We start from the raw sequence: 14,341 nt of genomic DNA on the forward strand, positions 1-14,341 counted from the left end.
AATTGGCAAATTACTGGCCGGTGTCTAACTTGCCATTTTTAGGCAAGATTATTGAAAGGGCTGTGGTGGTGCAGCTTCAGAGTTTTCTGGATGATGCTTCTGTGCTTAACTCACATCAATCTGGTTTTCATCCGGGTCACAGGACGGAGACTGTTCTGGTTGCCTTCACAGATGGCCTCCAGAGGCACCTGGATAGAGGTGGCTCGACAGTGCTGATGTTGCTAGACCTGGCAGTGGTGTTCAACACAGTCGACCATCAGCTACTGACCTGTCGCCTCGCCGATGCTGGGATTCAGGAGTTGGTCTTGAAGTGGCTTTCCTCCTTTCTCCAGGGTCGGTGACAGAGGGTGGCGCTAGGAGATGAGCTGTCCTGACGACACCCACTTATCTGTGATGTGTTGCAGGGAGCGGTTCTTTCTCCGATGTTATTCAACATCTACATGTGTCCCCTCACCCAGATTGCCCAGAGGTATGGGCTGGGTTGCCACCAGTATGCTGATGACACCCAGCTCTATCTGTTGATCGGTGGCCAGTCCGACTCACCCCGGAAGATCTGTCCACAGCATTGCAAGCTGTGGCGGGGTGGCTCAGGCTGAATGGACTGAAATTAAATCCGACAAAGACGGAGGTCCTGTATCTGAGCTGTTGTGGTTTGGGACCGGAGGTCCGCTTACTGACCTTTGATGGAGCGCAGCTCATGCTGGTGCCCGAGCTTAAAAGCTTAGTGGTGCTCTTGGATTCCTCTTTAACAATGGAGGCCCAAGTAGCTGCCACAGCGAAGTCAGCTTTTTACTATCCGCAGATGGCAAGGCAGTTGGTCCCCTTTCTCGAACGCAACAACTTGGCAACAGTGATCCATGCTACGGTCACCTCAAGACTGGATTAGTGTAATGCCCTCTACATGGGGCTGCCCTTGTCCCAAATCCAGCAACTCCAGCTAGTGCAGAATGCTGCAGCCAGGCTGTTAATGGGAGTTCCTTTACGGAAGCACATTCAGCCTGTGCTGAAAGTGCTGCACTGTCTACCGATAATGTACCGGATTTGTTTCAAGGTGCTGGTTAAAGCCCTATATGGCCAGGGTCCTGCATACCTTAGGGGCTGCCTTTCCCTGCATATGCCCCAGTGAGCACTTCGGCCCGGGTGTCAAAACCTGCTGACAGTCCCCAGCATCAGAGAAGCGAGGCACAAATCAACAAGAACCAGGGCCTTTTCCGTTGCTGCCCCTAGCTGGTGGAATGAGCTGCAGGAAGAGATCAGGGCCCTGCGAGAGCTTCTGCAGTTCCGTAGGGCCTGCAAAATGGAACTCTTCCGCCAGGCATTTTTATAATAACATCTGCAGCAGTGGGATTGGCCCATAGAAACATCACCGACGGTCTACCTCTTTATGTTATCGTGATCCTAGGAGCTCTTAGAATGGCTAACCGCCATTCAGATCACTGTCTGAAACCAGTATAAGTAGATGTTTTTAGAAATTGTTTTTATGTTTTTATTGTTGTTTTATTTTATTTGGTCACACAATGTAACTGTGTGACCTCAAATTTGTGAGCTGCCCTGAGCCTGCCTTGGCGGGGAGGGCGGGATATAAATCAAATAAATAAATAAATAAATAAATAAATATGTACTGGCTAACATTTCGTAAAACCTTTTCAAGCGTCATATCTGTTTGTACACATTATAAAGAAGTAGAACGTTACAATATTACAAGACAGGTCCATCCAATAATAATAAGAAGACTGCAGATTTATACCCTACCCTTCTCTCTGAATCAGAGACTCAGAGCGGTTTACAATCTCCTGTATCTTCTCCCCCCACAACAGACACCCTGTGAGCTGGGTGGGGCTGAGAGGGCTCTCTAGATCCAACAGCTGCTCTTTCAAGGACAATTCCTGCAAGAGCTAGCTATGGCTTCAAGCAGCTGCAAGTGGAGGAAGGGAATCAAACCTGGTTCTCCCAGATAAGAGTCTGCACTTATAACCACTACACCAAACTGGCTCACCCAGTTATAGCACCCAGATATAGGCTTATTTCGTCAAAAAAAACTTCCTCAGGAGTATTCCTATTTCCTTCAGGGTTATCAGCCTCTTGTTACAATTCAGCGTTAATGTTCTCTACAACATCTTTATTTTCTTCAAAATCTCTCATCCTGGAATAAACCATGGCAATTACAACAAGATACAGCACAAAGCTAAATGGAAGTGGATAATTCTTAAATCTTTAAATGAATGCTTTTTTAAAAGTATTGTTAATTGTTATTGAGAACTTACCTCTCAGTACCACAGTTAAGTGTTTATATTTATATTCAGGGCTTTTTTTGTAGCAGGAACTCCTTTGCATATTAGGCCACACACCCCTGATGTAGCCAATCCTTCCTGGAGCTTACAAGGTTCTTAGTACAGGGCCTCCAGGAAGATTGGCTGCATCAGGGGGGCGTGGCCTAATACACAGATTATTTATGTCTTTGCAAAGGTCCAAATCTGGTCACCACCCTTCTCTGTTATGTATGTAGAATAATATTTTCCTTGGTGGGCTTGTGAACATGTAGGCAACATTTTACATAGCGTGTTGTCTTTCTTTAACATCATGCCAGAATATTACTAAATGTAAGGAGGAGCCCTTGAAAGCAAGAAGATTCCCGAATGGACCTGGTTGCTCTCTGTTAATACCCTCTCGCTCAGGGTACTCCAGTGACAAGTCTTTGGATCCCACCTCTGCTTGTCTGAAAAGGAATTGGCCGGTAGACCCACATACTGGTCTGTTCAGCAGGAACTTGGAATCACTGATGGTCCCACCAAGGACAGAGCCCTTCCAAAGTGCCAAGCCTGAAGAAGAAGACCACCGTCAAAGACCTGGGGCGAGAAGTGTTCCTCTAATGCCTGAAATGAGCCACCCCAACCAAAGTCAAATCACAAGCCCTCGTTCTTCTGCTGCACAAGAGCCACCTCTTAGGGAGGAGGAAGAGGAAGAACTGCAACAGTTGATGCTGAAGTTAAAAGATGCCCTCTCCCTCCAGGTGCAACCAGGTGAGTGTCCCCACAGACAGGAGGAGGAGGGAGGGAGGGATAAAAGTTGTTTCACAGCAAGTCTTTTTTTTAGAAAGGGCCCAGCAGGAACTCATTTGCATATTAGGCCACACCTTCTGAAGCCAAGCCAGCTGGAACTGAATTCCTGTGTGTTTCTGCTCCAAAAAAGCCCTATTTTGAAGCATATTGGATTCACCCCAAAAGCCTGCAGTTTCTAGAGTACTGAGATCAGGTTCCCTGGAGAAAACGGTTGCTTTGGAGGGTTCCCTCTGTGGCGTTATTCCCCACCAAGATCCCTCCCTCCCTCAGACCCCACCCTCTGTCAGACTTCACCCCCAAATCTCTGGGAATTTCCTGAACTAGAATTTGCAACCCTTCTGGTGATCCCCTCTAATTTAACCATGCTGCCAGTTGCAGGCTCTTCCAACATGCTCCAAAAAGATTCCCCTCTCCTTTTGGCGCTCACCATCCAGCGCAATGAAGACTAATGAGGAACTCAAAAGGACGTACTCAGTACGTTGTGACATTTTGGTTGGTCCTATTTTTTTTTAAAAAAGGTATTAATACAATAGTCATTGCATATGTTTGCACTCAACTGGGTATTTCAACTGGGAGCTTGTGTTACAGAACTGAAGGTATTTCCCTTGAACTCTGCTGTATTCCAGAGTCTGTTTTTGTTATTGTTTTTCACTTTATGGGACCCGCATAATGGGCACTATAGGCCTTCCTTCCCTTCCTCCTTCTCTCCCTCCCTCCCTTCCTTCCCTCCTTCTCTCCTTTCCTCATTCCATCTCTTCCTCTATTTCTGCTCTTCTGAACTACAGGTCTTGAGTAGTATCAATAAATCCCAATGAGGAGTAAGAGGAAAATAGGAAAAATTCACACTGGAGAGGGCAGGTGATACCGTATTAGAGAAGTCACAGGCTTCCCAAATTCTCATTACTTGAACCAGGAATTTAGCCTAGAATCCATTAAAGTTTAAGTAACTCAAATATCTAGGGGAGGCTCATTTCGCTGGCACATAAGTAACTTGATGCATTTCTGGGCACCGTGGGTCATCTTCTGTTCAGAATTTTCTCGTTGACGCACGGCTCTCAATTAATTTAAAAGGTGCAAATGTCATTGCTTTCTCTGATGTCCAAATTACTTTTGAAAGGCACCTGAAGGTGTCACAAACTTCCTGATGCCACAGGGAGCCGCAGCACTCTTTTGTATTCATCCTCCCTTTTTTTTAAAGTGCCTAATCACAGCATCTGGTATTTCTTGGACTCATCATCATTTATTTGAATGCACTTTGCTGATGAAATTATTCAATAGATAAGTTGCATCATTTGGGAGGCACCGCAATTTTGTCTGTAAGAGCACACACTGACACCAGCTCTAAAGCTCTCATATGGACTGTTGATAGAAGAGGGCAAAAGTTGAACTCCATATCTCGGTATCATAACGAGTAGACTGTTAATGTGCTCAGACTTGTCAAGGATAGTGCTGGGATACTGGCCATTTGCTTAGAAGCAATAAATTATCTAATGAAACATAAGAATGTAAGAAGAGCTCTGCTGAATCAGAGCAGTGTTCCATCTAGTCCAGCATCCTGTCTCGCACAGAGGCCAGCCAGTTCCTCTGGACAGCCAACAACAGGGCATCGAGGCCGAGGCCTTTCTAAGAACACAAGAGCCATGCTGGATCAGACCAGTGGTCCATCTAATCCAGCATCCTGTCTCACACAGTGGCCAGCCAGTTCCTCTGGAGGGCCAACAACAGGGCATAGAGGCTGAGGCCTTCATAAGAACATAAGAAGAGCCCTGCTGGATCAGACCAGTGGTCCATCTAGCCCAGCATCCTGTCTCACACAGTGGCCAACCAGTTCCTCTGGAGCGCCAACAACAGGGCATAGAGGCTGAGGCCTTCCTAAGAACATAATAAGAACCCTGGTGAATCAGACCAGTGGTCCATCTAGTCCAGCATCCTATCCAGGACTTTTTTTTAGAAAAAGCCCAGCAGGAACTCATTTGCATATTAGGCCACACACCCCAATTTCACCATTGTTTCTACTCAGTGGCCAACCAGTTCCTCTGAAGGGCCAACAAACAGCATAGAGTATGAGGCCTTCCCCTGATGTTGCCTCCTGACACTGGGATTCAGAAGCTGACTGCCTCTGAATGAAGATGTTCCCTTTAGTCACCATCACCAGCAGCCACTGATAGACCATTCCTCCATCAGTCTGTCTTTTAAAGCCATCTATGCCTGCAGCCATCGCTACGTCCTCTGGAAGTAAATTCCTCATTTTAATCACTTATGTAAAGAAGTGTTTCCTTTTATCCATCCTGAATCTACTGCCCAAGCTTGTGAAACCCTCTAATTTATTTGATGTCCACATCGCAGCAAATAATGTTATAGTCACTGCCTCTTAGCACTAGCTCAGTTTGGTATGGAACTGAAACTGCAGTTGGAAGATGGCCAGTCTACTTGAATGTCCATTGACTCAACAGATTCTTTCCCCTTTACTTTCAGACCAGCGTTCTGCCCTCCAGGAGGAATTGCTTTCAGCAGCTGAACACGTTTCCAAGTCTTTCTCCAGTCTCATCAGCCGAGTAAGTTTGCCTGCTAGGAAATGTCAGTATGCTGCAGCGTACTTCCCTGCCTAATCAACCATGGTAAAGAAGCCATATAACATTCATGTAGTTCATGTATGCATCTAGAATTAGCCAAGAGAGGTCTCTGCCATTAAGTTGACTTCCAGAGTATTGCAGTGCCTTAGAGACAGCTCCCTCAGTTCATTAATCCAGTCATCCCCAATGTTCTGCTAGTGGGTGCCATGGTGCCCCAGACACCTTTCCTGGAACCTGCCAATAATTTTTAGAAAGTGGGTGGGCCCAGGTAGGGCTTTTTCACAGCAAGGCTTCTGATTGGCCATTGGATATTTGATTGGCTCTGCAGGTTGTTAAAAGCACTGCTTTGGCAGCAGCTGCCACCACAGCAGAAATATCTTCAGTGTGTGACTGAAGGAATGCCACAGTGGCCATCTTGTGGCTGTGGCACAGAGTGTTAAAGCTGCAGTACTGCAGTCCTAAGCTCTGCTCACAACCTGAGTTCGATCCCCGTTGGAAGCTGGGTTTTCAGGTAGCCGGCTCGAGGTTGACTCAGCCTTCCATCCTTCCAAGGTCGATAAAATGAGTACCCAGCTTGCTGGGGGGAAAGTGTAGAGGACTGGGGAAGGCAATGGCAAACCACCCCATAAAAAGTGTGCCGTGAAAAAATTGTGAAAGCAACATCACCCAAGAGTCGGAAACAACTTGCACAGGGGACCTTTCCTTTTCCCCTCATCCCTTATGGCTGCCATTTTGTGTCAACCATTTTCTGGCTGTGCCCCACCATTCTGTATAAATGGAATGAAGCACACACTTAAATGTTTGCTCCCAAAATCACTGCAGTGTGCTTAAGTCTGTCTTGAACATGTTTGTAGTTCTTAAATAAACCTTTGCAAACCTTTTTTAAGTCATGCTATCGTGTTATTTATTTACTTATCCAATTTGTGATCCATGCCCTCTCCTCAGTAAAGGACTTGGGGCAGCTCACAATCTACATAAGATAGCAGAGTAGTAAGAATGATTTCCCCAAACAATTTATTCGATTGATTATAAACTGAATATTTACTGTTGTTGGAGTTGTTGATTTTAAATTTTTTAAGAAGAAAAAGACTGCAGATTTATACCCCACCCTTCTCTCTGAATCAGAGACTCAGAGTGGCTTTACAATCTCCTATATCTTCTTCCCCCACAACAGACACCCTGTGAGGTGGGTGAGGCTGAGAGAGCTCTCACAGAAGCTGCCCTTTCAAGGACAACTCTGTGAGAGCTATGGCTGACCCAAGGCCATTCCAGTAGGTGCAAGTGGAGGAGTGGGGAATCAAACCCGGTTCTCCCAGACAAGAGTCCGAACACTTAACTACTACACCAAATTGGCTCTCTTCCCTCAACACAAGCACTTAAGTGCTTAAGAGTTGTACATATGAAACATTTAGAATATTGCACAGATTAACTGGTTACTCAATCTATTTGTTTTTTAAAAATAGTATACAGTGAATTAAATAATACTCTCCAATTCACTCATGTTAAACAAATACATTTGCCTGCAGTCACAACACCCAGACCTGGGTGGCCCAGGCTAGCCCAAACTTATCAGATCTCAAAAGTAAAACAGGGTCAATCCTGGATAGTATTTGTAGGGAAGACCCCCAGGGAACCCTGCTGCAGAAGGCAATGACCAACCACCTGTGTTCAACTCTTGTTTCAGAAACTCCCTAATCTTCTTCGTGGTCTCTGTGCAGTCCCACACATGGGTCTTGCCGCAGGCAACGGATCCATACCTCGGAGCTCCAATAGCTCGTCTATAACGTCTTTTGGCGCGCTTTCCTCCCGCCCTGGGGAGCAGGCAGCGACTGCGCATGCCTGGAGCGGGGGGAGAGCGCCCATTCCACTCAGTTTCTTCCCTTCCGCCGCCCGGACAGCACCTACCTTCGTTGCGTTCCTCCTTTAACTCGTCTCTTGGTATCGTATTTTCCTATTTCTTCTACTTCGTCGCTTGCTTTCTTTCGTCCTTAGAATATATATATAAAAAAAAGAACCGCTCCTGCGCTTTTGCTTCTTTCTACCTTCCCCTACCCCCCCCCCCCCGTCTCTCCCTTCCACCCTCCCCCAGTCTGGAACGGATGGAAGGGAAAATTTCCTTTAAAAGGTGTAGGCAGTGTGCTGCTAAATTCCCGTCTTCTGACGGCCACGCGCTCTGCCTTTTCTGTTTGGGAGAATCTCACAAAGTCGACGCCTGCCCTCACTGCGCTTGCTTCGGTAAGCAGGCACGGAAAAACAGAGCAGCACGTCTTCGGAGTTCCCTCATCGAGTCCTCTCTCCGCGCGATGTCCACCTCAGCTCCGCCGCCTCCCCCACTAAGAGCGGGAGATTCGGCTGCTTCGGCCCTTCCTGTCGCACCCAGGAAGCATAAGTCCGATAAAAAGACTTTGAAACATTCTGAGGGGCATAGGACGCCTAAAAAGGCACATCACGAGGACTCGAATCTGTCTAAGTCGCACCGCTCGAGTCCGGGAACCTCCAGTCCGACCACCTCGGCGCCTAAGAAGCACCAGGATTTGAAACACCAGGACCCGTCAGCTTCGGGCTCCGCCATCGCGCCTCTGCATGAGCGCCGCGATCCGTCAGCTTCCAGCACTTCCGTATTTGCGCAATCGGCTTCTGCGCAATCGGCTCCTGTGCAATCGAGTTCTGCGGCGACTTCTCACTTGAATCCCATCGTACCACCTGAACTCTCGGCTCCGTCCGATGTTATCTCGGACATGCCTCGCATCACTAAGCATTCCATCGAAGTTATCCCGATTGGCTCCAGATCGCCCTCGGTGCATAGCCTCCCTCCTGAGGAAATTCTCGAGTCGGATCCTCCAACTCTCCGACCCGAGTCCTTCCTCGACATTACCACTCCAACCAATCCAGTACCTCAGGAGCCCTCCGACCAGGTCTCGTCTCAGCAGCTCCGCTCTCGATCTCCACGGCTACGCTCTCGCTCGCGGTCCCCGCTCCATCTACGATCCCCGGTCCGTGACCGCTTCATCTCTCCGTCTCCGCATCGGGATTACCATCGGGACCATCGACGCGACCGGTCTCCGTACCGCGACTACCATGGGCTCTACCGACGGGACCGCTCTCCATCCCGATCCCCGTCCCCTCGGCCGCGCTCGCGATACCATCGGTACCTGCGTTCGCCCTCGATGCACAGCTACAAGCACTTCTCAGACTTCGAACCCGAGCCTCGCTCCGAACCTCGCTCTAGAGATGTCTACTTGCCTCGACTCCGAGGCTGTTATTCTCCGGGACCCCGTGACTACTACCGTTCACGCGACCAGCGATCTCCCTACTACCGCCGCCCATCTCCCAGCGCCTACAGTGACTATCAGCACTACTACTATAGTTCTCGGGACAGAGCAGCTCCTCGGACCCGAGATGATTTCGACTCGCAGGATCTCGACTCCCTCGCACTTCCCCATCGGTCCCGTGAGGTTGTCCACTCTCCTGGCTTCTCTGGGAACCGAGACATTTCCAAGACACCGCCCGCAACAGTACCGAAACCACCAACTTCGCCGGCCAAACGTCCTCGAGACCCCTCACCGGTCGACCCCAAGTCACCTCAGCACCCGGTCTCGGTTTCAGACAGGGATTCATCTGACCACTCTGATTCTGAGGAGGCTCCAGCCTCGCCTTCATCTGACCAACCTCCTAGGCTCTCACCATCTGACAGCTCCAAGGCCTATCTAAACCTGATCACCACAATGGCTTCCGCACTGAACATTCCCATGTCCTTTTTACCCAGGCTGGACCTCTATCACGACCGACTCTTGGGTTCTTACCATCGTGCGTATCGGTTACGCAATAGAGTTCGTTTCGCCACCTCGCCACCACTACTTTATACCTACCCCTCCATCTGCACTCCTCCATCAAGAAATTCTGGACTTGCTCCAGAAGAAGGCCATAGAACCCGTTCCTCCCCTACATCGAGGGACGGGATTCTACTCGAGATACTTTCTGGTCCCCAAGAGGGATGGAGGAAAGCGCCCTATCCTAGATCTTCGGAAGCTAAACAAGTACATCGAATACAAAAAGTTCAGAATGATCTCCCTGCAGGCTATCCTGCCTCTTATTCCCAGGAATTCCTGGATGGCTTCCCTAGATCTTCAGGACGCTTACTTCCATGTGACAATTCAGCCTCAACATCGAAAGTATCTGCGATTCGCCATGGGGCAGGACCACTTCCAATATGTAGCCCTGCCGTTTGGCCTCTCCACTGCACCAAGGGTGTTCACCAAGTGCATGGCGGTGGTGGCAGCCGCTCTCAGAGTTCGGGACATTACAGTCTTCCCATATATCGACGACTGGCTTTTCATAGCACCGACTCAACGCCTATTACAGAGCAATATCAACACAGCGCTCTCTCTTCTCAATTCCCTGGGCCTTTGTGTGAACACATCCAAATCCCATCTCGAGCCTACCCAGGACATCAAGTTTATAGGGGCTCTCCTTCGCACTTCTCTCCATCGGGCTTTCCTCCCCGAGGATCGAGCAACAACCATCATTACCTTAGCCAGGGCAATTCAACGGCAGCCTCGTCAGTCTGCATTCACAATCCAACGTTTGCTGGGCCTCATGGCCGCCACGACTTCTGTCATCTACCTTGCCAAACTACGAATGCGACAGCTACAGCTCTGGTTCGTCCGAGCCTACCATCCTCAACTGCAATCACAGAGAGTCTTACTCACTGTTCCCCAGAGAGCACTCTCTTCTCTCACATGGTGGACTATACCCGACAATCTCCTCGCAGGAAGACCATTTCTCCCAACTCCTCCTGTGACTGTTGTGACTGTTGTGACAACCGACGCCTCAAAGTGGGGATGGGGAGCCCACTTAGAGGACAAGACTGCCAGGGGCCTTTGGTCTCCTTCCAAGAGGTCCATGCACATAAACTGCTTAGAACTGATTGCTGTGCACAGGGCCCTCCTATCCTTTCTCCCACTGGTCCACGGATGGCATATTCAGGTTTCAACGGACAACATGGCAACCGTCTACTACATAAACAAGCAGGGGGGAACCAGGTCCCTCCGGCTGTGCCGTATAGCCATTCGGCTCTGGGAATGGTGTCTGCAACACGACATTTACCTGACTGCAGTCCACCTCCCAGGTGTCGAGAATGTTCTGGCCGACTCCCTGAGCAGGTTTCGCCTGGACGATCACGAGTGGTCCATCAATCCGACCTACCTTCGGCGCATCTTCAGGTGTTTCGGGACACCCCAGGTGGACGCCTTTGCTTCCCGAGACAATGCCAAATGTCCCCGCTATTATTCCAGGAGGGGAAACGATGCCTTCCTACACTGCTGGACAGGCCCTCTCCACTATCTCTTCCCACCAACCCCTCTCTTGACTCGGGTACTGATAAAGATCATACGAGACGGCACGGACTGCATCCTTGTGGCTCCATGGTGGCCACGGCAGCCGTGGTTCACGAGACTCCTACAGCTCTCCAACCGCACTTACCGTCGTCTCCCTCTTGTGAGCGACCTCCTGTCCCAAGCCAGTGGCCAGATATTACATCACAACCCTCAGGTGCTGGCTTTGACGGCCTGGAGAATACACCCTCCTGCCTCTCCGCAGGGGTAGCTCACATCATTCTCAACGCAAGAAAGCCTTCCACAAGACTTTCGTACCAACATAAATGGAAGCGCTTCTGTTCATTCGCGACTGCTAACCATCTACATCCAGAGTCCGCACCTCTTACTATGATCCTGGATTATTTACTTTCCCTTCAAAAATCAGGACTCTGCTACTCATCCTTAAAAGTTCATCTATCTGCCATCTCTGCGTTCCATAATCCGGTAGACGGCAAAACTGTTTTCTCTCATGCCTTGTCTAAGTCTTTTCTCAAGGGCATGTTGCACCTGAATCCACCTGCTAAACCCCTTGTCCCAACCTGGAGTTTATCCCTAGTTCTTGCCTGCTTGATGAAAGCACCCTTTGAACCCATGGCTACAGTTGGCCTCAATCTTCTCTCCTGGAAGACAGCATTGCTGGTGGCCCTTACCTCGGGCAAACGGGCGAGTGATTTATGCGCCTTTCGCCACGATCCTCCATATACCATTTTCCACAAGGAAAAGGTTGTTATGAGACCAGACCCTGCATTCCTTCCCAAGGTCGTCTCCCAGTTTCACTTATCGACTTCAACTTCTCTGCCGACCTTTTTCTCTAACCCAACTGACCAAGGGCAACGAGCCCTGCATTCTCTGGACGTCAGAAGGGCTTTATCTTTCTACCTTGATCGTACACAGCCTTTCCGTAAGGACCCTAACCTGTTTGTGGCTTACGGGGAACCTCACAAAGGATGCAAAATTTCTACCCAGAGACTATCTAAATGGGTAGCTAGTGCCATCAGGTTGTGTTACGAACTGGCTAAACAGCCTCTGCCCGAAGGCCTTAAGGCTCACTCTACTAGAGCGGTCTCGACGTCTTCGGCTTTCCTACAGGGCATCTCCCTAGAGGACATTTGTGCTGCTGCATCGTGGTCCTCTCCTTCCACGTTCGTCTCCCATTATGCGCTGGACGTTCGTGCGAGACGTAACGCCTCCTTCGGCCAAGCGGTCCTCAGATCCATCTTTCACTGAGAGTAATGGTGAGTGCATCCGCTTTGGTTATTGGCCATGTGACTAATCTTTGCTTTCTTTCACCAGCACCCCCCTCCAGAACATTTAGCTGGCTAATCACCCATGTGTGGGACTGCACAGAGACCACGAAGAAGATAAACAGGTTGCTTACCTGTAACTTATGATCTTCGAGTGGTCATCTGTGCAGTCACACACGCCCACCCAGCCTTCCCCGCTGCTGACCTTTGGTACTTCTCGTTTAAATTTCTGTAGTCTCAGTGCCAGTGGCGGCTGGAAGAAACTGAGTGGAATGGGCGCTCTCCCCCCGCTCCAGGCATGCGCAGTCGCTGCCTGCTCCCCAGGGCGGGAGGAAAACGCGCCAAAAGACGTTATAGACGAGCTATTGGAGCTCCGAGGTATGGATCCGTTGCCTGCAGCAAGACCCATGTGTGTGACTGCACAGATGACCACTCGAAGATCATAAGTTACAGGTAAGCAACCTGTTTTTCTGTCTGGCACCCAAGGCAAGGCTAATTTCTGGTGCCACCCCCCGCACTGATAACATCACCAAGTCACATGGTGGGGCACCCAATTCAGTGCCCCCCAAAGGCCAGCACTCTAGATGATCGCCTAGTTTGCCTAATGGCAGGGCTGGCCCTGGTGGAGTATTGTGCTATTTTAAAAAGACTTCCCAAAAATGTAATGTAATGTAAAATTTTATTTATATCCCGCCCTCCCCCGCCGAAGCAGGCTCAGGGCGGCTAACAGCATTTCAAGTAAACAATACAATAATAAAAACATTAAATTCACATTAAAATTCACATTAAAACCAGTCAATAGTCAATAATTAATTAAAACATTCCTAAATTAACACTGGCGGTAAACGTTATTAATCTGGCGGTAAACATTAAATTCAGTTATTGGTGAACGCCTGTTTGAAGAGGGCGGTCTTGCAGGCCCTGCGGAACTGGTCTAAGTTCCGCAGGGCCCGCACCTCCTCTGGGAGTTGGTTCCAGAGTTGTGGGGCCGCAACGGAAAAGGCCCGAGTGCGGGTGCTTTGAAGTTTAACTTCTTTTGGCCCAGGGATATTCAGTCTGCTTTTCCCCACTGACCTCAGTGCTCTCTGGGGCTCATATGGGGAGAGACGGTCCCTCAGGTAGGTCGGTCCTTGGCCATATAGGGCTTTACAGGTTATGACCAGCACTTTGTACTGGATCCGGTATACGATTGGCAGCCAGTGCAGTCCGCGCAGCCCCGGCCGTATATGCTCCCATCTTGGGAGACCAAGTAACAGCCTGGCCGCCGCGTTCTGCACTAGCTGCAGCTCCCGGGTCCGGTACAGAGGCAGCCCCATGTAGAGAGCGTTACAGTAGTCCAATCTTGAGGTGACCGTCGCGTGGATCACCATTGCTAGGTCCCGACGCTCTAGGAAAGGGGCCAGCTGCCTCACCCGCCTCAGGTGGAAGAATGCTGATTTGGCAGTGGCTGTTATCTGGGCCTCCATTGATAATGAAGGCTCTAGTAAGACGCCCAGGCTCTTCACCCGCTGCGCCGTCTTCAGCGGCGCCTCGTCAAAGGCCGGGAGAGATATTTCCTTCCCCAGAGTGCCACGACCCACATGGAGAACCTCTGTCTTCGCTGGATTTAACTTCAGCCCACTCAGTCTAAGCCACGTTGCAACTGCCTGCAAAGCCCGGTCCAGGTTCCCCGGGGCGGAGGCGGGCCGGCCGTCCATTAGTAGATAGAGCTGGGTGTCATCTGCATATTGATGGCAACCCAGCCCAAATCTCCGGGCAATCTGGGCGAGGGGGCGCATATAGATGTTGAATAACATCGGGGAGAGAACTGCTCCCTGGGGCACCCCACAGTCTAGTGTGCGCCTCTGGGATCGCTCACCCCCAATCGCCACCCTCTGTCCCCGACCCATGAGGAAGGAGGAGAGCCATTGTAAGGCCAGCCCCTCAACCCCTATGTCGGCGAGACGGTGGATCAGCAACCGATGGTCAAAAAAAGGCCTCTGTGGAAATGGAGGGCACCAGGGAATGGTGAGGGGAAACTGGAGAATTGCCCTGTGTGAACTGTGTGGTACAGAGGCATTTTCTGTGACAAACAATGAGTGATTAAAATA

General features: G+C 49.8%; 1 protein-coding gene across 1 annotated transcript in view; it reads left to right on the forward strand.

Moving 5' to 3' along the window:
* The window catches only part of DYTN (dystrotelin), a 31,155-nt gene extending 25,487 nt beyond the window's left edge, over positions 1-5,668 (forward strand). Inside the window, exons 9-10 of the mRNA XM_060257030.1 lie at positions 2,588-3,020; positions 5,535-5,668. Coding sequence (XP_060113013.1) covers positions 2,588-3,020; positions 5,535-5,668 — 567 coding nt within the window. The remainder of the gene's footprint in view (positions 1-2,587; positions 3,021-5,534) is intronic.
* Positions 5,669-14,341: the final 8,673 nt, after the last annotated feature.

This window comes from Heteronotia binoei, chromosome 16 (genome assembly GCF_032191835.1).
Source record: "Heteronotia binoei isolate CCM8104 ecotype False Entrance Well chromosome 16, APGP_CSIRO_Hbin_v1, whole genome shotgun sequence".
In the NCBI taxonomy this organism is placed as follows: Eukaryota; Metazoa; Chordata; class Lepidosauria; order Squamata; family Gekkonidae; genus Heteronotia; species Heteronotia binoei.